The sequence below is a fragment of the Perognathus longimembris genome, chromosome 24, assembly GCF_023159225.1.
Source record: "Perognathus longimembris pacificus isolate PPM17 chromosome 24, ASM2315922v1, whole genome shotgun sequence".
Lineage (NCBI taxonomy): Eukaryota > Metazoa > Chordata > Mammalia > Rodentia > Heteromyidae > Perognathus > Perognathus longimembris.
This window is the reverse complement of record NC_063184.1, coordinates 17,639,538-17,666,061: the sequence shown is the minus strand read 5'-3', so window position 1 is coordinate 17,666,061 and position 26,524 is coordinate 17,639,538. Positions and strand designations below refer to the sequence as shown.

At 36.7% G+C, this 26,524-nt stretch overlaps 1 protein-coding gene across 4 annotated transcripts in view; it reads left to right on the top strand.

Moving 5' to 3' along the window:
* Nucleotides 1–26,524, top strand: part of Bank1 (B cell scaffold protein with ankyrin repeats 1) — a 185,154-nt gene that overhangs the window by 10,570 nt on the left and 148,060 nt on the right. For 3 of the 4 annotated variants that reach the window (XM_048333516.1, XM_048333517.1, XM_048333515.1), the window contains exons 2-3: nucleotides 8,950–9,348; nucleotides 26,373–26,524. In XM_048333516.1, the coding sequence (XP_048189473.1) occupies nucleotides 8,950–9,348; nucleotides 26,373–26,524 (551 nt within the window). The remainder of the gene's footprint in view (nucleotides 1–8,949; nucleotides 9,349–26,372) is intronic. The other variant, XM_048333518.1, reaches the window with a different exon arrangement.

The window sequence follows — 26,524 nt, the reverse complement described above, 5'->3', positions numbered from 1 at the left end:
CTTTGTACAACTAAAGACTTAGAGAAAAAAAGAAAGAATTGCCCAGGTGCTTAGTTGCATGATGATTCTTTTTGTGGGTCTTAATAATTCTGGAAAATTCAAATCTTATCAACTTTCCAAAAATGGATCTACAGCAAGTAAGCCCTTGACGTTTTGAGAAGATAATGGAGGGGCTGGGGATATAGCCTAGTGGCAAGAGTGCCTGCCTCGGATACACGAGGCCCTAGGTTCGATTCCCCAGTACCACATATACAGAAAACATACCACATATACAGAAAACGGCCAGAAGTTGCGCTGTGGCTCAAGTGGCAGAGTGCTAGCCTTGAGCAGGAAGAAGCCAGGGACAGTGCTTAGGCCCAGAGTCCAAGGCCCAGGACTGGCCAAAAAAAAAAAAAAAAAAAAAAAAAGAAGAAGATAATGGAGTTATAATGGTAATCAAGTACTTGTTATTAAGTGCTGCCACAAAATCAAGGATCATTCTAGAATGATCTGGTGCTGTTGGCTTGCTGTTTTGTTTTTTGGGTCCAGGTTTCTTGTTTACCATGAGCCCTGGCACTTGGGGAGGAGACATGCTTTGCTAGGTCTGCTATTTCCCTTGGGTCAAGAATGGCTCAACAGTAAGTTGCTGTTCGCTCCTGGGCTTTGCTTGTGTCAAATGCACAGCTTTTATTCTTATGCTTTGTTTCAGTCCCTGTATGTTTTCCTTTTCTTTTTGTGTTTTTGTAGCAATACTGGGTTTTGAACCCAGGACATTGCACTTGTTAGGCAGATGCTCTACCATTCCAATTTCATCTCTAGCTCGTATTTCTAACTGTACAGCTATTTCCAAGGTATTTTATTTTTTTGTGTGTTGATTCTTTTTTTTTAAGTTTTTATTATCAAACTGATGTACAGAGAGGTCACAGTTTCATACGTTAGACATTGGATACATTTCTTGTACTGTTTGTTACCTTGTCCCTCATACCCCCCTCCCCCTTCCCCCTTACCCTTTCCCCCCCTGAGGTGTTCAGCTCACTTACACCAAACAGTTTTGCAAGTTTTGCTTTTGTAGTCGTTTCTCTTTTTTTTACCCTGTGTCTCTCAATTTTGGTATTCCCTCTCAATTTCCTAGTTCTAATACCAGTATACACGGTTTCCAATATACTCAGATAAGATTACAGAGATAGTGTAGATACAATCACAGGAAGGTGATACAAGAACATCATCAATATTAGAAGCTACAGATACACATGGGAAGTTGAAAGTAGTTACAACTGTGATATAACAATCATTTCCATAACATGGAGTTCATTTCACTTAGCATCATCTTATGTCATCATAAGGGTATAGCTATTGGGTTCTTGTGATCCTCTGCTGTGACTTGCCTAAACCTATGTTAATTATTCCCAATAAGGGAGACCATAGAGTCCATGTTTCTTTGGGTCTGGCTCATTTCACTTAGTATAATTTTTTCCAAGTCCTTCCATTTCCTTACAAATGGGGCAATGTCATTCTTTCTGATAGAGGCATAAAATTCCATTGTGTATATGTACCACATTTTCCTGATCCATTCATCTATGGAGGGGCATCTGGGTTGGTTCCAGATTCTTGCTATGACAAATTGTGCTGCAATGAACATTGTTGTGCTGGTGGCTTTACTGTGATTTTGTTTGTGGTTTTTTGGATAGATACCCAAAAGTGGGGCTGCTGGGTCATAGGGGAGTTCTATATTTAGCCTTCTGAGGAATCTCCATACTGCTTGCCAGAGTGGCTGAACCAGTTTACATTCCCACCAACAATGAAGTAGGGTTCCCTTTTGGCCACATCCCCTCTAACAAATGTTATTGTTAGTTTTCTTGACATATGACATTCTTACTGGGGTGAGATGGAATCTCAATGTTCTTTTGATTTGCATTTCTTTTATGGCCAGTGATGTAGAGCACTTTTTCATATGTCTCTTGGCCATTCTCATTTCCTCATTAGAGAAGTCTCTTTGTAAGTCTTTAGCCCACTTGATGAGGGGGCTATTGGTTTTTTGCGGTTTTGTTTTGGAGGAAGGTAATTTTTTTAGTTCTGCATATATTTTAGATATGAGGCCTTTGTCCATTGAATGGCCGGTAAAGATCTTCTCCCAGTCTCTGGGCTTTCTGTTTATCTTGCGAGCATGTCCTTTGCCGTGCAGAAGCTCTGAAGTTTGATGCAGTCCCATTTGTCCAACCTTTCTTTAATTTGTAGCCTGTCTGGGTCTTTGTTAAGGAAGTTCCGTCCTGCGCCAAGGAGCCTAAGTGTTTCTCCTACTCCTTCCTTTAGTGTTTTCAGGGTGTCTGTTTTGATTTCAAGGTCTTTAATTCCAAGGTATTTTATAAACTCCATACTGGGATTCAAACTTGAGGGCCAAATCAGTTCAGAGGGTAAGTCCAGATATATGTTCTTAACCTAGCTTTTTTTTTTTTTAAAGCTCAAAAGAAATATTAGGGCCTAGTACTGGTGGCTCATGCCTGTAATCCTAGAAATTTAGGGGACCGAGATCTGAGGCCTGAGGTTTAAAGCAAGCCTAGGCAGAAAAGTCCATGAGAGTTTTATCTTCTACTAACCAGCAAAAAGCTGGAAGTGCCATTGTAGCTCAAGTGCTAGAGCACTAGTCATGAGCACAGAAGATCAGAGACTGCCCCGGCATGCACCTTCATGCTCCCCCCGCCCCCAAGAGAAAAAAGAAAACACTTGGGAAACTGATTAGCAGCTAATTCTACTTCCCACTTCCATCTTCCAAGTAGCTGGTATTATAGGCAATTACCATAATGTTTGGCTTGTTTTCTGAGATAGGATTTTAGAACTTTTTCCTTTAAGGCTTATCTCCAACCTCAGTCTTCTACCTTTTCCTCCTGAGTAACTGGAAGTACAAATGTATACCACGAGACTCGGCCTGGGTCCCATGGGCCTTTAAACACACTTCAGCCTTAGTGAAAACATGTCAGCTGTAATTTCCTAAAGAGATGGTTTTGATTTTTAAATGTCTACTAAAACATTTCAGCAAGACTTGCTTATCAGATCAGATCTGTACTAAAATTTATGAGTGGCAGATATAATTCTATATCAAATTCCGACTGCATTTGTAGAGTTGAGTAATGCTTTATTAAACACTAATAAAGTTTAAATGGACATGAGTTTTTTTTCAAATTTTGTGTTATTAATTTTTACAGAATCATTTTATAGTAAACATATTAAGGTTCCTTCTCCATAAATAAAATGTGCCCCATTAGCGTAATTTTTGTCAAAGTAATGTACAGAGGGGTTACGGTTACATACGTAAGGCAGTGAGTATATTTCTTATTAAACTTTTACCTCCTCCTTTCTTTTTTCTTCCCCCTTCTCCCTCCCCGGTTCCCTCCACGCCCTCCCAGGAGTTGTACAGTAGGTTTACAGCATATTGCCTTGTAAGTATCTCTGCTGCATTGGTTCAATTTTTACTCTTTGTCTCTCCATTTTAAATTTTAGAAATCACTACTTCTGACAAATCAATATACTCATGTAAATTTAGTCTACTGGCATAATAAGGATAATATCTGTATCTACCAAATATTTACCATAACTTTTATAATTATATATATTATATATTATATATAATTATATATTTATATATTATATAATAATTATATAATATATTATTATATAATTATTATATAAATATTATATAATTATTATATAATATATTATATAATTATATATAATTATATATATAATTATATATTTTTCTTTGACATTCACATTTGGTTGCAGAATGTACTTTACCATAGGACAAAACATTTCCAAGATAAATTTTCCTACAAGCACATAAAACCTACCTATCTTTGATGCTGGGGCACTTGCAGTTTTAACTCTAGTTAATTTTCAGTGAGCATCTGTTGATCATCAATGTGATCAAACAAGAGACAAACTTGTTGTGCAGGTTCAGTTGCTCACAAAGGGAAATTGGGAAACACACAAGTTCAAATCTGTCTTTATTTAAGCCCCAAAGAACATAAGGAAATCATTATAGGGAGAATGTAAAGGGAATGCTCATATTTCTTAGCATTTTTCATGCTTACTAACTTGTTTGGATAGCTAATTCTGAAATGAAATGTGCATATTATTTCCCCTCTTTTGCCTTCTTTTGATCCATATAGACCCATATATCAGGATACATTTTCTTCAAGTGAAAACAAGAATTTAAGCAAATTGCATAAACTTCTGTTGAGCAGAAGGCTTTCCTTTACTCTCTTTCAGTGACAGCTATGAATGGGTTCATAATTTGGCTGTCAATCACTTTGAACTGGGCTTGGATATTTTCAGACTCATCCCGAAACTAGTCTTCCCTCTTTTTCTGTTAACAGGTTAGGTACTTCACCATAAAATGGTAGCTGTATATGGAGGAAAAAGTAATGGAGCAATATGATTTAATATCACTAGTGTATCAACCACACACTCCCGGTAATTTCTAGCCCCAGCTAGACTAACCTGACCTTTACTAATGGAATCAAATTGTTCATAGCCAAATTAATAACTCAATGGGTTTTTACCATTGGCCAGCTAGATTACATAAACACCAAACATCTAATCAGTGTCCAAAATAACTCAAAAGTGAATTTAAAAAAAAATTTTATATTGTCAAACTGATGTACAGAGAGGTTACAGTTTCATACGTTAGGCATTGAATATATTTCTTGTACTGTTTGTTACCTCCCCCCTCCCCCTTTTTCTCCCCCCCCCCCCGCCATGAGTTGTTCAGTTCATTTGCACCAAACAGTTTTGCAAGTATTGCTTTTGTAGTCATTTGTCTTTTTTACCCTGTGTCTCTCAATTTTGGTATTCCCTTTCAGTTTCCTAGTTCTAATACCAGTATACATAGTTTCCAATGTACTTAGATAACTACTTTCAATGTGCTATGTGTAACCGTAGCTTCTATTATTGATGATCTTCTTGTATCCCCTTCCTGTGGTGTGCCTGTACTATCTCTGTATCTTATCAAAAGTGAATTTTTTGAAAAGAGACATCATTGTAAAAATACAGCATGATCTTTCCCCAAACTCTTAGAAGTATGTGTTTAAGAATTCCTAAATGAGGGGCTGGGGATATGGCCTAGTGGCAAGAGAGCTTGCCTCGTATATATGAGGCCCTGGGTTCAATTCCCCAGCACCACATATACAGAAAACGGCCAGAAGTGGCGCTGTGGCTCAAGTGGCAGAGTGCTAGCCTTGAGCGGGAAGAAGCCAGGGACAGTGCTCAGGCCCTGAGTTCAAGGCCCAGGACTGGCCAAAAAAAAAAAAAAAAAAAGAATTCCTAAATGAGAGCTTTTTAAAAAAAAACCCAAACCTTTCATTAGAATAATTGCAAAGCTACAATGACAGTAAAGCAAAACCCTTCTTATTCCAGGTCTTACCTACCAAACTGTTTATCTGCTTACATGATAAATAAGTCAGCGTACCCTAGTGCACATGCTTCCTAGGAAATAGAGAGCTTCCCCTTAAGTGAGGACATCCAGCAACTCATCTCATAGTATGCCAGGGTGTCTGATGCCACCTTATGCTCCTTGATTTCTGGAATGTTCACCAATAGTGCATGCCCCCAAATTTCAATAGGATCTACCTCTATAGTCAAGTGTAAATGTATCCCACTATGTCATCTAGGATATTTACTCTTTCCTTGTGAGCGAGGATACTTAATTTCATCTTATATACTGTACGCAACTATAGGAAGTGACACATGGTACCATTAGGGTATATCAATGTGGTCAGTATATCTACAGATTTATGGTGAGAGGGAACACAGCATATTAAGTAAGGGATGTGTTACTACTATCTTAGCACACTGCTTCTTATTCTCATTATCCATTGTATTCATAAAAGAAAGTGATTGCTTGAGCAGTGTCTGTGTATAGATTCTTTAGGCTGGTCGGTTTGCTCTGGTAATGATTGTCATGTGTAGAATGGCAGTTAATAGCCCTCCATGAATATGTTTATGAAAACCAACTGTTATTTACCAAGGTCCTATAGCTCTGTACTTGCCAAACATGTGCATTTTAAGCAGAGTTGGAAAGAATGGTGCTGGACATGTAGCTCAGTGGCAGAGCACTTGCATAGCCTGCACAAGGCCTGAGGTTTGATGCCCACCATTGCAAATAAATAGCCACAGCTACATCCTTCATGTCTTTGTTGGTGGCATAAATCAGGAATGTGGGAGTTTTGTTTTATTTGGGGCTAATAGACAGTGATCGAGGAGGTGAGTTCAGTTTAATCTGGATACTTGGCGTGCATGTATGGTAATGCTGTCTCCGGAGTTTGGATGAAGGTTTTCCTCAGCTTGTCAGATTCCATGAAAAATCACAGGTAAGCCACTTAGGAAGTACATTTCAGAGTGTCTCACACACAAAAAAGGAATGTCACAAGATGACAACTTTAGCAAGAATTTATTTTAGTATGAAAGAGTTAAATCAGGGAGACAGAGAAACATTTCCTGCTTCCTGTGCAGGAAATGGGAGTTAAAGGCTCAAAACGGTGGCTCCTGTCTATAGCACTGCTTATACTTTCTGAGCTAGCGGGGCACAGGAGTCTTGCTAGTTTGGCTGCTCCTAATTTCTAGGGGGGTGGAGACAATTAGTGAGACCACCCCCAAACCTAGGCAACCTTATTTATCTTACAAAACTTTTTAATGAATTTTTAGAATTTTAAGGGAATTTTTATTCTACAGCATACCTATTTTTGCTTTTATCAGAAAATAGCCTGCATATTATCAAAAGAATGAAACGAATGCTAAGCACAAGTTAAAATCTTTCCCCTATTCCCTAAGCACAGCTCCAAATAGCAGATGTTCTTTTTTTTTTTTTAATGAGATCTCATCTCAAACCGAAGTTTTGATTGTGCATAATGGCAAAAGATTGCATACGGAAAAAATGGAAAAGTGATGCCTATTTTCAATATTACAGTTTTTTCTAACTGGTAAACAAAGTGTAGAAGAAAAGGAAGTAGGAAATTACAATCAAAAAGTTATAGTCCTAATGAAGACAATAGTGAAAACATAAACATTAATCTAAATAGAATCACACCCACCCAAATCATGACTTCTGTCAATTGGGTTTTATATTCCAACTTGATAATGCTATTCCAGTTACTATAGAGGAAGAACAATGGGAATTTTCTAAACGGGTTGAAATAGTAAAACATTGTAACTTATAGTGGAGAAACTTACCCATAATGGAGCAAAGTAGCAAGTGTTTCTTATATTATCTTCCTATGTATGCTGTTTCTATCTGTGTAGTGGGTGCTGCCATGTGCATCTGCTATCTCCCTGAATCCCCTGCTACAGCCTTGTGGTCAGGTACCTCGCCATGCCATTGCTTCTTTCTTATGCTTTCCTGTCCTAGGGGTTCTATGATGCTGAAGGAACTGTGATGTCCCAACAGCCCAGAGATGCTGGAGATCGTCTTAGTTAACTGTGAGATTAGGGATGACCTAGACAATGAACAATATCTACATTTGCTTCGCCACCCTAAGGTGGATAACATAGAGAATGTCACACAGTTCATTCTGCATAGCAACAAGAGAGCCCTAAGTGATACTGAATTGTCATTGTCCATTGCCTTGTTCTGTGGGTTGATACGCACATCATTAGATTTTCTCTGCTTCTTATCTTATATACTGCATTCTCACACTCGTGGACTAGTTCTGCTCTTTATTGGCTGGCTTTTGTTCTGTTATTTAAATTTTGATTGCCATTATATTTTTTCATAAAGAACAGTGATAAGCCATCTATCTAATACTCAACAGTTTTCTTCTCGCCATGAGAACCTTAAGAACCACAATTCTGAAAGAGACAGCTCAACTGGAAGAGCACCAGACTTGAGCAATAAAAGCAACGAGAGTGCAAAGGCCCTAGGTTCAAGACCTAGTATACACACATACACACACATACACACACACCCTGGGTTCAAGACCCAGTATTGGCATACACACACACACACACACACACACACACACACACACACACACACACACACACACCATGCAGGACCATAGTTCTTCCAAAAGTATCTTTTTTTTGTTCTATTCCATATTAACATTACTATTGATTTTACACTTTTAAATTTAAATGTATTTTAACTGCTAAGCAAAAAGATAAATGCTTTGGTATTTGTATTTATAGTTCTGATATTCTGCCTCTTGTAATGATAAATCAGTACTGTTACTTCTGGATTGACTCATTTAGATGCCCTGGGCTCTGTTTACTTTCTTAGGCAAGACCTAGATTTCTCAGCTCATTTGACATATTATCTTGGCAGTTTAAATAGTCATTTGTCTTTACATTATTATGATTATGTACACATTCATATAGGGAGCCAAATAATGTACCAATCCACTTTCTTAGGTAACTTTTGGTTTCCTTTTGTACTTTTTCTCAAATTAATGTATACTCAAATTTTAAATGTTATGTACAAAATGCTATAATATACTTCTCTTTATTTTAAAATGTAGCCGAACCATCAGACTTTAGTTATTAGCATAATTTTCACTGATTTCTGTATATGTGTGATAATATTTTAATTGTTTTACTTACTTCCTGTTAGCCTCTTTCCAAAAATGCTCCATTCCCCTGCTACACGTTTGTTCCCTTTAAGACTCTTTGTCAGTTGACATTTAGAAACTTCTTTTGCTACGTTCCTTTAATTGAGTTAACTTGCTTCTATAAACCATAATAACTTTACATTTCCATACTATGAACAGAGGAGACACACACAGGTTGAATTTCATTGCATCTTAATAATGACTTTTTATCCATTCTGATTTATAACAGGGATGGAATAGTTGGTCTCTGGTATAAGAAAATTCATATATTGCTTCAAAAGCATGTTAAATTTTTAGAGAAATAATTATACTGCCTGCTGTTTAACATGTCAAATATGAGGAAAATAATATGTTTTTTTCTCTCTCTCTTTTCTAGAAACAATAAAAGACATCCTAGTGATACACGAAGATGATGTGGAGGAATGGGCTTTCTATCTGAGGGAAATATTTCTACATGTGGTAAAAAGAGAAGCAATCCTGTTGTATCCCTTGGAGACATGTTCTCTTAGGCCTCTGGAATTGCTAAACTTAAATTCTTACAAGTGTAAACTTTTGATATTATCAAATCGCCTGCTTAAAGACCTAACTCCAAAGAAATGTCAGCTTCTGGAGAAGGTTCTTCACACACCAGAAACAGTAGTGACTTTGCTTTGTGGGGTACAGAGTTCAGATCAGCTGTACAAATTACTAAATATCTCTCGGAGCAGATGGGAGATGTCAACTGAGCAGGAACCCAAGGATTTCATCTCAGTAATCAAGCAAATCATATTCAGAGGTAGTGTTGTGGCATCTTCCCTGTTTTATTTTTATTTGTTCATATGTTTTAATACTTTGACGTTTTTAAGTTCCTTTTCAACCAATACACAGCTGCTAGGAGGAAAACATGGATGCCACGTGTATTTTCCTTCATGTTGTACTTTCCATGAAGCTTGTTAAGGTTTTTTTCTTTTAAAACTTTATTAGAATCAAGGCTTATCAGTTGTTTGATAATGGTTTATAAATAGTTTTCTTAGGGAGAGCATGGCAGAAAAATGTTAGGCCATGTCAATGGGGTTCTGAAAGCTGGTGTCTTAAATACTTGGTGATGTTTATCTATCTCTGTGCTGTTACCAATCAATAGACATTCAAAGTTTGGAGGTCCTAGTTAGAATTAATTATGGAGTGCTGTTGTGTTGTCGATTGTATAACACCTATTATTGTGGAGTGAAATACTGTTGGTTTTAGTCATTTTAAATAGCAAATTTAATGTTAAACATAGAGTCATTATGTACAAGAACAAACCAGAAGGTCTCTTCATCAATAAATTACCTAGAAACTGACAGTGTCAGCGCCCTTTGGTCCTGCAGCTCTGCTGTTGTTGGTTTTTTTTGGGGGGGGGGAGGGGTATCTGTGGTCAGCTGCTCCATGTCCATTGTAAAATAGACATGGTACCTTGATCCCCCAGCCTTCCAGCTATAGTTTCATCCCCTAGTGGGAAAGGAGGGGGTTATTATATTGTTTTATATTTACATACCAGATATTAAAAGTTGTGGTTTAGCTGGGAATGGTCTAAGAAGATTAAGGCCTATAATCCCAGATAATCAGGAGGTAGGAGAGCTATGGTGTGAAGCTGGTCTGGTACGAAGCACAAGACTCTGTTTAAAAATAACAATAATCTAAAGCTAAAGGGCTGAAGACATAGCCCTCATTATGTAAAACTACAGTTGCTCTAGCTCCTCTGTTTTATAAGGAATACCTTTCAGGACAATATCTTTAAATAATATTCCTTTTTTATAATTAATAGTTGAAAAAATATAGAGACTCTGGGCTTGGAATGTGGCTTAGTGGTACAGTGTTTGCTTAGCATGCATGAAGCCCTAGGTTCGATTCCTCAGTACCACATTAACAGAAAAAAGCTGGAAGTGGTAATGTGGCTCAAATGGTAGAGCACTAGTCTTGACAAAAGAAGCTCAGGGACAGTGCACAGGCCCTGAGTTCAAGCCCCAGGATTGGCAAAAAGTAAAAATAAAGTATTTGTGTGCAGCATAGTGGGCTATGGAAGACACTATTTTCTATCATTTTCTGGCTTTTCTAACATTTTCTAGCTTTCTGGCTTTTTAGAAACACTGTACCCAGTGGGGCAAGTGACCACCATAGGTGAAGGGAAAGGTGGTCAAATATGATGAACGTGTCTGAGGTCCAAGAATACAAGCAGAATGTAAGCCTACAGGCAGCTTCTAGGCCATCCATAACTTTTATAATATAAAAATAATAACATAAATATATAATATAAAATATAATTTAACCCATGTCCCTTGACAAAATGGGTTGTAATTGTTAGAGTTGATTCCACAAAAACTTATTTTAATAAATTGCTTAAGCATAGTGCTGTTATTTTTGTTTCATATTATTACCATTCACTTTAAGAACAAAAGTCTGTTTTTCAAACTGGAGAGTTGTGTAGATGGATAAATGGGACACAAGATACAGAATTCCATTCTTTCCTCTCCCTTTTCCACTTCCTCCATTCCACAGAGAAATTATACAAAGAAGAAAAGTGCCCTCTATGCAGAGACACACCATGATAAAGAGAATCATAAGAAGCCCAGGAACATTGTGCAAATAATTAAATGTTTAATATATTCACAAAGACAAAGACAAATCAGAGGGAATTCTGTACTTAATGAAACCGAAGTTTTATAATTAATCAAAGCTCTAGAGCAAAGTTTTCAATATTAAAAAAGTTAAATAGGAATTTATATTTTATCTGAGTATTTTATGTCCTGTTAAGGAATTAAGAAACCTAAATCCTTTATCTCCTTCATTGGCAAATTGGGAATAATACAAGTCCAATATGAATATCCGGCTCTTTGTGTATTTCATCACCACTTGAACAACATTTTCTTCCTTCTCTTTGAGCTTGTATTAATTTGTTGAGGGTTCTTTATTCTAGTCCTTCTATCTTTTTAGGATTCATACAGAATTGAATGTCTAATATAAATAATCTGGTTGCAGAGTTATAGAAAATCAGCTATGTGGTTGATTCCACTATCGTGGACTTTAGTCCTCCTATTGAGGGAAAGGCTTCTCTCTTTAGCTACAATGTTGGCATGATCCCAGCCTTCTTTCTCCTTGCTCTTGGTGCCCTAATGGCTACCTTTTGTTTCTGGATCAATCAACTTGTTCTTTACTTACCTAGACCTACAGCTCTCTCTGTGGTTGATGTTCTTGGATTTTCTTCGATGTCTAATGATAGGGAAAATGTTATTTTTTAATGGAGAAATTAAATTGTGTTTTTATATTAGTCACACTAAAGATGTTTGTTTACTACTTTATTCAATCTAAAAGAAACAGTTGAAAAATAGCCTTCATATGATAACAGACTGACCCAAACACCAGCACCTCTGCAAGCGCTATAGCTTTTCTTCTTTTCTCTTTCTCTGACCTGCGCTAGGAAGCATTCTGGCTGCCAGGCTCTGATCAGAACAGCTCAGAGATGATGACGTCCATCTGGAACTAATCCTATGTGCTATGTGAGGTTGGATGCTGAATTATTTTTCCACCGTGAATTACCTGTATTGGAATGTTCCAGTTGAGTGTATTTGGACATTTTGGAACCATTCACATATTTTTATTTGACTCAACTTTCCTAACTGCTTTTTTGTAGGAATTTGTTAATATTACTTGTTTTCAAACATCTTGGCATACAGTTATTTATATAATATGTCTTTGAAGAGTGTCTACAATGTATGAAATTCTGTCATTTTTTAATCTGTGAGATATTATTTGTCATCTTTTTCTTGGTGATACTGGGATTTGAACTCAAGGCATTATACTTCCCAGGCAACTACTATATCACTTGAGCCATAACTTCAGCTCTTTTTTTTACCTTTATCTAGTAGTACTAGAACTTGAACTAGGGCCTCGTGTTGGCAAGGTTGGTATTATAACACTGAGGCACATGTATAGCTCTGCTGGTTTTTTGTTTGTTTGTTTTACTGGTTATTTTTTAAATTAGGGACTCTTTTCACACCCAGATACACCTGGACTGAGATTCCTATTCTTGCTGGAATCTTAGGGCGCTTTCCCTCCCCTCAGGAAACTGGGATTCCACTTGGGATCACTTGCAGCTACAGTTTGGCTTCGAATTTGGGGCAGTTAGTTTTGGTAGAATCTACCCAGGCACTACAGATTCATTGATACTCTTAATCAGAAAATTTTAAGAGAGAAATTTTCCTACTTTTCATGCCACCAACAGATACCACTGAGGAAAATACTCTTTTGCAAGTGTGAGTATCTCTGGCTGACAGGCTCCGGTGCAGTGAGGATGGGGCTCCCCGCTTCCCTGAACTTCCAGAATTGCCGTTTATCTGAGAGCAAGTATGGGCTCCAGCAGGCTCTCAGAACAACACGAGTCAGTGCCGAGTTCCTGTTTCGACCTTTAAGAAACTTTCTTTCTTTAAGGTCGTTCTTGCATGATCCACTGTGGTTCTTATCAGTTCTATTATTTGTTGTATTTCAGGTTTGATATCAAAGAGCTAGTGCTGAGTCAGTGTTATATTCCTAAAACAGATTATGAGATACTTTGAAACTGAGAAAGAAATTGTGTCATGGGCTTGCCATTTGAATTTTGGACTAATCAAAGTCTCTATGTCCCACCGAGACAGGTCTTTTGTGAACCTTTAAGCCAAATGACAAAACTGTTTTTACGCTTTGTTTTATCGTCATCGGCTTTATTGTCATGGTCATCATCCACTTCTGAAAGAAAACGTCTAAACAAAAATTTAGTGGGTTGATAGTGTAAAATGTGTAGTCATTCAGTTTGAAAAAGAATTTTTAATAAGATTGTATGCCAGTATCAGGGCTTGAATACAGGGCCTCCCTCAGCATTTTGCTTGCAGGGTTTCCATTGCTTCAGCTGTTCCTCCAGACTAGCTTTTCTGTGGTTAACTAGAGATGGACCTCATGGACTTCAACACTTGGGCTGGCCTCAAGCTGTAATCTTCCAGTTCTCAGTCTCCTGAAATGGAGGCTAGGACTACAGGTGTGAGACACTGTGTTCTCCACTGAAAAAAGTTTTTAGGTGATTCTAAAATGCTGCAAGTAAAAATGAGTTAAAAAACTTCCAATGAAACAAGATGATTTCCTTGTACGTAGGTGAGAAAAGGGATTGCTTAGAAACAGTGAGATTTAATCACTCCATAATGACCATGTTTTACTTTTCCTCAAATTTGAGTTAACAAAGATAATAAGTAGGCTCATTTTATTGGAGAAAAGTTGTAATTTAATTAGTTTTCATATTTTGTTGACAGGCATGGCACTGCCTTAGGTAGCTGAGTTCAGAAACATGTCAAAAATAGATTAATTTTTCAGTAGTAAGGCTTAAAGTGTAAGACGACTTCCTGATTTATGTGTGTAATAACAGCAAGTTCGGAATAATTTCAGCATGGCACATTAATTAAATTGCAACCATAGTATTAGGGTTCCACTGCAAATTACCATCTTGGGTTACCTTTTGGCAGATCTTATTATATGTAACCTTCTATGTCTCTAGTGATAAATACTCAGGGACAGGTTGTGTGCTAACTTTCCTTCCTCTGTGCACTGGCCCTTGATCTGTTGTGTCTGGGAGAGAATTATGGCATAAAATCTACTTTGAAAAGTTAGGCTTACTTTTGGCTTCATGCATGATCTTTCTTCTAATGTTCTGTCTTCTGAGTTATGAAAGGGTTGGAGTAAGAGAGGCCATATTAGAAAATGGAAGTATAACCAAGCTGGTATAGCAGCTACATTTATAAATGCCTAGATTATCAATAGATTAAATAAGTGACAACAATGAGTTCATTCCAGGTTTCATTAAATGTCCAGTCAATGGAAATGAGCACAAGGTAAATATCTTTCAAAAAGCTAACATAAAATACATGATTTTTTTCCAGCCACTTGAAAGAAACATTGGTTTGAACATTTCTAGCCAGCTCAATTATTCCATAACTGTTTACCCAGCCAGAAGGAAAACTTTGAGTAACTATTGTTTAGTCACGCCATTTTCATAAAGATAGGATAAATAAAAATTTCCCTGGAAAGGCTCAGTTGTTCTTATTTACATGCTAAATCACTCAATCTTTGGAGAATGTGACAACAAAACAAATATAATACTAGGCAAAATAATTTATTGTAAAAAAATAGCTTTACCTTTGGGTGCACTTTCTTTGCATAAAATGTTTGGGGCTATTCCACTTGATATGATTATCTGTAGTTCCATCTTTTTTTTTCTGCAAATGACATGATTTCTTCCATCTTTTACTAGTACTGCAAAAATAGATCTGATGTACATTTTCTTTACCCATTCATCCCTCAGTAGGTTCCCAGGCTGATTCCAAGAGGGAAAAAGAGAGACAGTTTGGGATTAGGTAATGGGAGGAGAAGGAAGAAGGACAAGAGGATATCAAGAGAGAATGAACACTCAAAAAACATAGCATGTATGTATAAAATGTCATAAACCTCTTACTGTGTACAAATAAAGAAGGAAGAAAGAATAAAATAAGCTAAAGGGAGGGAGGAGATGACAAAGGGAGAAAGAGAAGAAAGGAGAGAGGGAAGGAAGGAGGGAAGAAGGGAGAGAGAGCTAATGTAGTAAAAAGAATAATGCAGAAATGGTAGTTTGAGTTATATAGGACCTAGTTTTTGTTTTTGTTTTTGTTTTTGGGTTGGTTGGGTTTTTTTGTTTGTTTGTTTGTTTGTTTTTGCTAGTCCTGGGCTTGGACTCGGGGTCTGAGCACTGTCCCTGGCTTCTTTTTGCTCAAGGCTAGCACTCTTCCACTTGAGCCACAGCACCACTTCTGGCTGTGTTCTATATATGTGGTGCTGGGGAATTGAACCCAGGGCTTCATGTATAGGAGGCAAGCACTCTTGCCACTGGGCCATATTCCCAGCCCCTCTAACTAAGTTTTATGGGACCAATTTTACCCCAAATACATCTGACCAAAGGCCAGTCCTAAGGGTGAAGAAAAGCAGCAGATGCACTATCCAAGGGTGCTTATTTCTGGGAATACAGAACCCGAAATGCTTTTCCTTGATTCTAGGGAGGTAGAATTTTAACCACATGGAACTGGTTTCAAAGCTCTTCAGTGAGAATAAGATACAAGTAGACAAATGCTTTAGTTGATCACTCTGGTGTTGGGGCACTGAGGTAATGGCTATGATGGGGATTGGATGAGATGCTGCAGGGCATAGGAGAGACATGGAGAAGGTCTGTCTGAATGAAGAAATTAAAACCAAGATCAATCATGAAGAACAATTTTTTTTATGAAGAACAATTTTTTAAATGCCAGTAGGATAAAACAAATAGATCACAAATACAGATTACATGTGAGGGGTTGAAAGACAAATAGAGAAAGAGGATCTCTTTAATTCCTACCTTTGACTCTCTTGTTCACAACTGGGTGTCACTATTGTAGTCAAGATTGCTTTGGAACTCATTTATTGCCCAGTCTGGACTAGAACTTGTGGCCCTGAGGACATGCAACACTATACACCAATAGATTGATGCAGTGGTACATGCCTGGCACACTAGCTACTTAGGAGGTGAACGTCAAGAGGATCACAGTTTCAGGCCAGCCTGGGAAGATAAGTCTGCAAATCTATTTTCAAGCTAGTGTTGGTGGTCCATGCCTGATATCCTACCTAGAATAGGAAGCCAAAATAGGTGGTTCGCATTCTATGGCATTCCATGCTGAGGTGACACTTTTTTCTCCATTACTTTTGTACCATATAAATCAGCTGTTCTATTTTGCAGTTTTGTTGCAAAAATTGTATTAAAAGCATGCAATTCCACCAATCACTCCCTGATACTCCCTGAGACTTCATTATTTCTACATTCTGATTGACAAAAATCATTATTGTTTCCTCCCACCTTGGCCCCATAGCCCTATTTACCAGTCTGTATTTTCATAAAAGGCATCACTACTCCCACTGGTCCAGGGATAGCACAGAATTCTTCTCCTAATTCAATTAATTTCTCTGCTTTAGAAAGGTCTCTATATTTTCCATCTATTAACCTAGGTCTTTATCTGTTCTTTCAGAGTCTACTCCCAAAATCTCCCAGATAGTGGCCAGTGTCTTTCCTCCCTTCTCTAAAACACACATGATGTTAAAAGATTCTGTCTTCCCCCAGGCTACAATCAAAATACCTAGAGCAGCAGATAAGACCTGTCATAATCAAATCTTATATGAAAGACTTTTTAAATTAGCAGTAGGATTCAAAGCCCTTGCATTGATTGTTCACCAATTTAGACAATAATTAACCAGTTCTAACCATAAAAGTGTGATGATGACTTAGTATATACAGGACAAAGGCCAATAGAGCTGTTTTTGTACTTCTGGAAATTATTAAAGTTTGAAAAATTATTAGCTGCCAACTTTAACATTCAAGGATTAAATATCTGCTTTTCTTTTTCTTTCTCCCAGAAACGAATAGTTCATTATAACTTCAGAATTCCAATTAAAATGATGGATTGTTTGAAAAGTGTAGCACTCAGAAAGTTTGAATTATGAATGTGAGTTCAGGTATGTGATACTTTTCACAAGGGCTTTATTTTGTCCCCCAAGACCTTCTCTGGTTTGCATAATTTAATAAAATAGCTCAAATTAGTTTTGCAACCATAAACACTAAGGCTTCAAGGTCTGACCTTCAATCTTATGACACAAGTTTCCAACTTCTTTTGAATAACTTTTTTTTTCAAATGTAACTGCTGAAATCTATTTTTCTTTATTTTTGTTTTATTTCGTTCCATTTTACACATGTCATGGAGTGGTGAGAGAATTATTCTTATACAACTGAGAATGGAATTCAAACACCAAAATCCTTAGTAGGAATTTATTAGTCCTAGACATAGGGATAGGACTCTGATTTGTTTATTGCGAATAAAGTGAAATGATGGGGTGTGTCCAGGAAGGTTTTGAAGCAGGGCTGGCAATGGTGTTCTCTGCATTACTCTGTATAACTTCTCACTACATTTGAATGGTGAACTCAAGTTTCCACATTCATGGAACTCAGGCTCGTTGTGCTCAGAAGCATTTTCTAGCTTCAAGCTGTCGTCGCAGTTTGAAAATCCTCCCTCCTCTGAGTTGAGTTTCTCCTTCTGCCAAAGGCCTGGTTTTTGTCTTCATGTCTGAATTTCATGTGGAGGAAGGGTGACCCCTGCATTCATCCTGTTCCTTCTGAATGGGAACTCTGGCACGGAAGGGAAGTAATGATGTAGACATCCCTTGGTATTCACCGGAGCCTGTTCCAGGACCCCTAAGGATAAAGAATCTGAAGATGCTCATGTTCTCTATGAAAAAATTCCATAACACTTTGCATATGACTCCAGACATCCTTCTATAGTGTGTGTGTGTGTGTCTGTGTGTGTGTGTGTGTGTGTGTGCGCGCGCGCGCCAGTAGCAGAGCTAGAACTCAGGTCCTGAGTACTGTCCATTAGCTTTTTGCTCAAGGTTGATGCTCTACTACTTTAACCACAGCTCTACTGATGACTTTTTTCTGGTTACTTGGAGATAAAAGTCTTCCAGGCTTGTCTGCCCAGGATGGTGCCAATCCTGGATTCTCACATCTCAGCCTCCTGAGTAGCTATGATTACAGACATGGGCCACTGGCGCCTAGCTGGGACGTATATGTTTAATCTGGAATCATCATGAACTATTTCAGATTACTTTTATTAGGGTCTCAGTACTCCTATATATTGGGAAAGCTGATAATTTTTTTAAAAAAATTCTCATTTACAAAATACATATTACGTTACAATTGCAGAAGAGACATTAAATATTTTCCCAGGAACTGTACTCGCTCATTTTTTAGTGATTATTTTTCTTTCACTATTCCTTGTACACTCTAATAGAAATGTTGAGAGATGAATTTCAATACCAATCCTCCTGATAAACTCATCTGTATTTGTTTGTTTTTCACTTTTAATCGCATCCTAATGTTATAAAATGTGCAAGTAGGGACTCAAGTAGTGTTCATCTGTCTTTTCAATGGCTCCCCATATAAGGAAGCTTAACTTAACATTTCTTTGTTACTCAAGAACTTTACTTTGGCAGGAATTCAACTTGACTAACATTATGGAGAAGGAGAGAATCTATTTTTTCAGTTCTACCTGTATATCAGCTGATTCCCTAACAAATGCTCTATCATTCCTTTCCCTAGTCTAGAAACTTCTTAAGCAAGGAGATTTTTCTCAACCATTGCTCCATCAATCCTAGTGACTAAACCACCATAGACAGTGATTTTTCAACTTTCCAATTTCTTTACAACTTGATGGCAGTTCATATCCAAATCTTTCTAGAAATTAAGAAAAACAAGTCATAGAGTTGCATTTTGTCTACCCTTCCTCTAAGTAGACACAGAGCTATATAATTTCTAATATTTAACTTTTTTGTTTTGTTTTGGTGCTGGTCCAGGGGCTTGAACTCAGTGTCTGGGTGCTGTCCCTGAGTTTTTGTGCTCAAAGCTCATCTTCTACCACTTTGAAACGTAGTTCCATTTCTGGCTTTTTGTTAGTTAATTGGAGGTAAGAGTTTCATGGACTTTTCTTCCCGGGCTTGCTTCCAACTATGATCCTCTGATCTCAGTCTCCTGAGTAGCTGGGATTACAGGTGTGAGCCACTGACACCTGGCTTTAATATTTAACTTTATAGTATATTTATCTCAACAAAGATGACTCCAGGTTTGAGAAATAAACACTTTTAAAGACCCAAATGCAATATATGAAGGCTTTTTATGTCTTTCTAGCCTTTCTAATTATAAAACAAGATGTATGCTTATGCTTTAAGAACTATCTGAATTCAGGAAATAGGAAAGAATCAGGAAAAAATGTCAACTAGAATACCAATAGCTAAGGCAATCACTGTTGATAGTTGGCACATTTCCTTCCACAGAGAAATCCTTATGATGTAGAATATAAGTTCTATGAGAGTTCAGAGCATTTGCCAAATCCGTGCGTAGAGTCATCTCAAAGCAGAATAATCATGAATGTTAGAGGAAAAAGCAGAGATGGCAAATATGATATTATATTTCAACAAAATATGGCAGTGGTTTTTTGGCAACATTTAAAATACATCTGAAATGATAGGCCAAGATGTCAAAATTTGCTTTTGGCTCAGGAATAGCATATCAACAACTGTTCTATGAGAAAGAGAAAATCTCAACCAAATCAACATTGCCTGCTAATAAAAGATTTCAGTTTGGAACACACAGTTCAAAATAATGAAACAAAACATCAACATATGGAAGCAGAGACTCATATGGTAATGTAACCTTAATTATATGGGTCTATGCAACGCACTAATGTAGGGAAATAAAAATTATGTATTTCAGAGATGAGCTACAGACAGATAAATGTTTTTGAAAAACAGAAGTCATAAAGTTATATGAAGATGTTTCTAATACTTCATCTGAAAGAGTTAAAAAAAATCTAATAGACTAAGTAGAGACTGGAGTAAAAAAAAATGTTCTGGAATAACATCTTCTCAAACATCTTTATTTGACAGATGGTAGAAATGAAGCCTCCCCCAAGATGGATTACATTCTTTTTTTTACTAAAAAAAAACAAAAAAACTTCAAATAGTTGTACAAAGGGTTCCAATTCAACATGTCAGTTTATGAGTACAATGTTTCTTGACCATTCTCCCCCATCTCTCTTACACCTGCCCATTCGCTGAAGTTACCTAGTTCCATTTTCACATATGTACATTGAATCTGTTGACTGTATACACTCACAGGCCCCTGGTCCACAAGAAGGAAAGAGTATAGGTAAATCCATTTGATTCTGTTAACTAGCTTCTCCTTTGCCAACTTCAGCTCTCAAATGGCACTGGAACTTACCCAAGAGAGTATGCCACTTGCCCCCATTGTTTGTACGTGATTGAGACATTCTTTTATTCTCACATTTTGAAAAACATATTTTCCAGCACTCGTTCATGAATTTCAATGAGCCAACCACTGTTAGAAGAACTTGAGAAGATCATTTTTACTTATTGATAGTGATTCCATACTTGTTAAGATAAAAAGTCATTTTCTCTAGCAGTAAGAGTCACCCCATCCAACCAAATCCCCCCCTGGGATTCTTTGTAAAATAAAGCATTCTGGTGATATAATTCAGTGCTCAACAAGACCTGATAAACATAGTCACTTGCATATAAACTATCATTTATATGTAAATTAGCAATCTTAACTAGAGCATCCATTTAATGTCAAATAGGATATAATCTTGTGCTATAGCAATAATTGATGCCTTAGACATTTTCTCTGGAGGTTTGGGCCATATGTTGTTTTTAACAGCTCTAAAGTGTTTGTGCCTTTGATTCAATCAGATTATTCTTGAAATAAATGGATTGTTAAATGCCTGGTTACAACTGAGGCTCCAGAACCACGTAGTGTGGTCACCAAATTTCTCTCAAGTCTGCCTAGCTGGGTCTCCTGACTCCAGAGATCACCAGCCATGTGGTCTTACTATTGAGTTAATTTGTTGCTCAGAGATGTACTTTTGTCTTTAAAAACCACAACTTCCTTTGGCCCTTACTACTGAGTAGCTTCCTAGCTTTCATTCTCTTCCTGTGACTACCAGTATCAGCTACGTCCATATTTCACTCATATATGCTTTGCTCCCCACATCTGGTGCTAATCTTTTGAAGGCAGACACTGCAGCCTCCTTAGCATCCTAAATAACACCTGGAACTAAGTCAGATAATGAATATTTGCTCAAAGAACAAATGAATTTATATATATATATATATATATATATATATATATAACACAAGGATGTTATTACCTATTTCATAGAGTTGCTAGAATATTAAGTGCATTAAGCCATAGGAATCAGCAAGAATAGGATTTGTCATATAATAAATGTTCAATAATTGTTAGCTGTTACTAGTCTTCCTGAGGATATTTGTGTATAAACTCATGATTATTGCCTATTTAGAATTCTTTTCCTTTTTAGTTGCTGAATTGGTTATGTATGAGTCAATAATATGATCAATTGACTATGCACTTAATGTACCTACTCTAATATTTTATATTAGTCTATAGTTGGGCCTTATACAGCCTTATTTATAATACTGACATGAATATACATGTATCCAAAACACATTGTTTTTAAGAGATATTGAGTGGTACTGTGACTGACACAGTGGGGAGCTGAGACTTTCTGCCCTGCCCAGCATCATAAAAATATGGCATGAAATATGGCTAGCCCAGGAAAAGCTCAAAATATTCTTTTGACCGAATGTGTATCACAACTGTATTATTTAAAAAACTGAAAAATCTTAAATTGAAAATTCTAAATTAAGAGTCCTCCATAGTCAAAAATGATCCAATGAGGAAGATATTTATCCCCCATAAGATTTAAACTTTTCTCAAAGAGACTTGTTGTTTGTTTGTTTTCTTGCTATGACTGTTGTTCTTGGTTTTAGCAATAGGTATATTTCTTGTAGAATGAAGCACTTCTATCTACCTGAAGCCAATTCTTGAAATCAAAACTTTTATTTTTATGAACGACTATTAGATTTTAAGTTATTGGACAAGAAGAATAGTGTCTCTATTTTTTCATATAATACCACTAAAACAAAATTCATCCAAATAAGATTTTACTTTTTAATATTCATCTACTGGGTCAACAATCAGAAAAAGCGATCCTTATTTTAATGGGGATTTAATCAATCATCAAATAATATATTTAAAATATATATGGGAAAAAGCAGGACATATTAAAAAGGATCTGTTTTCGAAGTAAAAAAGGAAACTTTAAAAATCTCAATGTGTCACAGTTTCTTTTAATTCATAGAGTAAATTTCATTTCCTATTGCTTTGTGATTTAATAATGTTTTGCTGTTTGTACTAGAGTTTATAAGCAGTGCAAAAATGGCACAAATTGTCTTGCTTTAGGATACTTTTTAGATTTTCCTAATATATTCAGTTTAAATTGGACATGCATTTGTTCTTTCCAATATTATCGTTTAGAAATGCTTAGATTACTTTTCTAGACTAGATTTGTGATCGTGTGGTTCATTTCACATGCTACCCATAGACATGCTTCTGAATTGCTTTTGTGTTGTAACCCACAAAGATCAGTATTTGTAATGCAAACTAGATGTGCAGTCAGAGGTCTCCAAACTGAGAAGACCCAGACACTCCCCTCTTCCCTTCATTTCACCCTGAGAACACAAGTAGGGAAGTAACCTGCACATGTGGATTCAGACACTAAGCTAAAGCACCTATCCTTTTCTACCATCTTCTCCTGTGTTATTTTCCTCGTACTTCATCATAATAACCTATTTCTTTTTAGTTAGGATAGCTATTATTCTTTGGACCTGGAATGCCCAACAGAGATTCATGCTTTTATTTTTAAATAATTGTATTATAATGTTTCATTTATAGGTTGTATAGAGGTATTGGTACATGTGTTCAGTCTATAGTCTTTTTTTTTTTGCCAGTCTTGGGCCTTGAACTCAGGGCCTGAGCACTGTCCCTAGCTTCTCTTTGCTCAAGGCCAGCACTCTGCCACTTGAGCCACAACGCCACTTCTGGCCATTTTCTATATATGTGGTGCTGGAGAATCGAACCCAGGGCTTCATGCAGATGAGTCAAGCATTCTTGCCACTAGGCCATATTCCCAGCCCAGTCTATCATCTTAATTGATGCCTTCACTTGAAATAAATATGGATATTTTACTTTGTAAAGTAAGTGAAATTTCACTGTGGAAGAGTCAGAATGCATTTTATCTATTCTATATTATTTGGTATTATTAATATTCTACACATATTTCACAAAATTATCCATAATTCAGAAGCTGAAATAATGTCTTTATAATAATGTCTTTAAAAGCTGATAAATATGTGGTAGCATATTCTTATTCATTCAAGAATGCAGCCTAAATTTTTAGCACAGAGTTGTATGTGTGTGCATATTTATTAAAGCAGAAACTCATTGAATTGACAGTTTTTTAAACTAGAATTTTATCATCTATATTATGAATTAGTTCCTTATTGTTAAATATTCTCTGATGGAACTTTTATTAGCAGATTCTTTATCTATTTCTTTATTGCTAAGATTGCTTCTAGTTTTCTGCGTTATAAATGGTGCCTCTCTAAACATGCATACATTTTTGCACAACCATTATTATGTCCCCAGGGTAAATAAAATAGCTTTTCTAAACCTAATATTACAGAAAAATTAGCAGAAAGTCTTCCATACAGCTATGGTGGAAAGACTTTCTCCTTTTTAAGGAATACCAAATAAAAACAATTTCTTAATTCTTTCATGGGCCTACAAATGATGAAGTCACTTTGGTATGGGCTTTCACCCTGGACTCATTTATGTGAATAAGTGGAAAAGAGAGACGAGAGTCAGAGCCAGACTGAGACATAGACAGAATGAGGCTGCTCACGAAAGAGTTTTAAATTGTTAGAGACACAGAGGATGATTTTCATTTCTTTTCAAATAAGACAAATTCTCGGAGATGTGTGAAACTCCTAAGTCCTTTTTTGCCTTAATTCTTCAACTTTTTTTTTAACATAGAAACTTTTTTCAAAAACAATACCAAAAGATACTGCAGAAAGCTCTATCAAGCACACATCACTTGTTACTCTGTTGTCTGATAGGCTTATCTATGTGGAACTGGAAATTTCCTTGTCTGGATATGATGCACCCGGACCAGTCTGTCTAGCTATATTACTTTTGATTCTTCTCTCTTCCTTTCCTGTCACTGTGGTTGGACAAGGACCACATGAACACATCTACTGTTGAACTATTTGGATTTTTTTGTTTGTTGCTATGAAGATAATTCACACCATCGAGACCCATGGAATGTCTCAGTAAAAGAGTATTTGACCATATTTTAGGATTTAGCCCCGGGGTTATGGGAGTTGAAGGACAGTTCAAGGGAGACAAGGACTCACTATATATTTTGTTTGTTGTTGTCAGGAAATGTCACAAAGACCTGGATGGGGGTTCTTTTACTCCATCTGTACAAAAATTGCACATTCAAGAAGGAAGATATTCCCGTAGCACTGGCGGCCCTCAGTTCCAGATACTCATAAGCTAAGCTTTCAAAGCCAGAAGCTTATAACTCTAAGCCTTAGAACTAGAGGCTTATGGCTCTCAAAAGCTTTCAGGACTGGAGATTGATTGCTGTAGATGCACAAGGCAGCAGAAGTTCATTGAGGCTCTTATATTAATAGTGAAGCACTCTCCTTACCTAGCTATAAGAGGGGACTCTACACCTGCGCTCAAGTTGTAATTCTACCAATCACAGCATGGCTTCCAGTTCCACCAATCATGGGCCTCTCATAAGTACCAATCACAGGTCTTGCACAAACACAGCCTCTTTTCAGTCAATTATAAGCTTTTTGCTGGGTTTCTAGGGGGCATTCTCTTCTGCTGCCTGACCTAATTGCGGTCTACTATTACAAGGTTTGAGCAGCCAGAGATTGGTGTTTGTGAGGCTGCTGCAGACGTCATCTGGAGGCTGTGTATGTGTGTGGTGCAGGCAGGAGCAGTTGTGACCGGAACAAGGCAAAGTTGGCCACTGAAGTTTGACATTGTAATAGTGTTCCTTGCAGCTGGAATGTTAGAATGTGCTTTGTAAAGGTGAAGATGGTTTGTAACGCAGCAACACTTTCTACTTGTAGGTACATGAATAGCTCCTCCTGCCTTTCTTATATCTTAGGAGGCTATTTTCTAATTGTTTTTATCTGTTATTTTTACTATAATTCTGTTAATTGAGGATTTGAGGCCTACTGCTAGGTAGCTTAAGATATTACAAGTGTGATGTTGTTCTTAGGTTTTTGTTGTGTTGGTTTTGGTGGTAGTGGAATTGGAACACAAAGCCTCTCACCCATTAGTTAGGTACTCTACTACTTGAGCTATATCCTCCAGAGTTTTTTTGTTTTTTTTTTTAAGTTACCTTTTGGATAGTGTCTCTTGTTTTTACATGGTACTGGCCCCAATCCAAGATCATCCTACCTATGCATTCCTTGTCACTGAGATTAAAGTTGTGTGCCACCATGCTCAAACTTTCTTTTGAAAAATCCAAATTTCACCCACATTGTTTTTGCTCCCTAGTGAAACACTTCGGGTTTTGAGACGTTGAATAATGAAAAAGTGTCCATTACTTAGTACGTTTTTAACAGAGGAAAATATTTTACTGGATAAATGCTAAATTTCTAAATATCAAACAATGTAACCAGATACTTACTCTTTAGCTATATCCTGCTAATACTATTACAAATGAAGCCAACTTATTTAATATAGAATATGTCTGTAGAATACATTAGCATTTTTATAAACACTATCATTTCACAATTCAAATAGTATTTCTATGACATTTAATGTCAATTCCACAGCTATGTTTTCAAAAATTCGAAGTGTATGCAAAAGGTAATAATTGCTCTGATTTAACTGTTCAGGTTTATATTAAACTAATGTTTCTTTATAATTCCCATGGCTTAGAAAAGACATTGTTTTATGTTACAGATTTATTGTTTTAGAAAACATAAATGATGATTGGAATTATTTGAAAACATTTAAGTTGTCGCTGAATGGTTTTATATAATTTTTGTATTTGAGTTATAAATGTTACAATACTAGTTAAACAGAAACCTTATTTTAATCATTAAACTTTAATTACTAACATATGTTCACTTATTTCAGCTGTCCTAAACTTAGTTCATAGTGTTCCATTTGTACTGGAATCTATTGATTACAATTTATATTTATATAATTGTGAAGGAAATAATGGATTCTAAGCTGTATTTGCATTTCTCTAGATTCTGAAGACTACCTTGAGGTCAACACTCAAACACACCTAAGAGTGAAACATCCTGGGGGAAATGATGAGAAAAAGGAAATTAAAGCTGCAGAGGTTTCAACCGGTACCAGTCCTCTGGCAATGGTGCTTCCTGCTGAAATTCCATGTGAG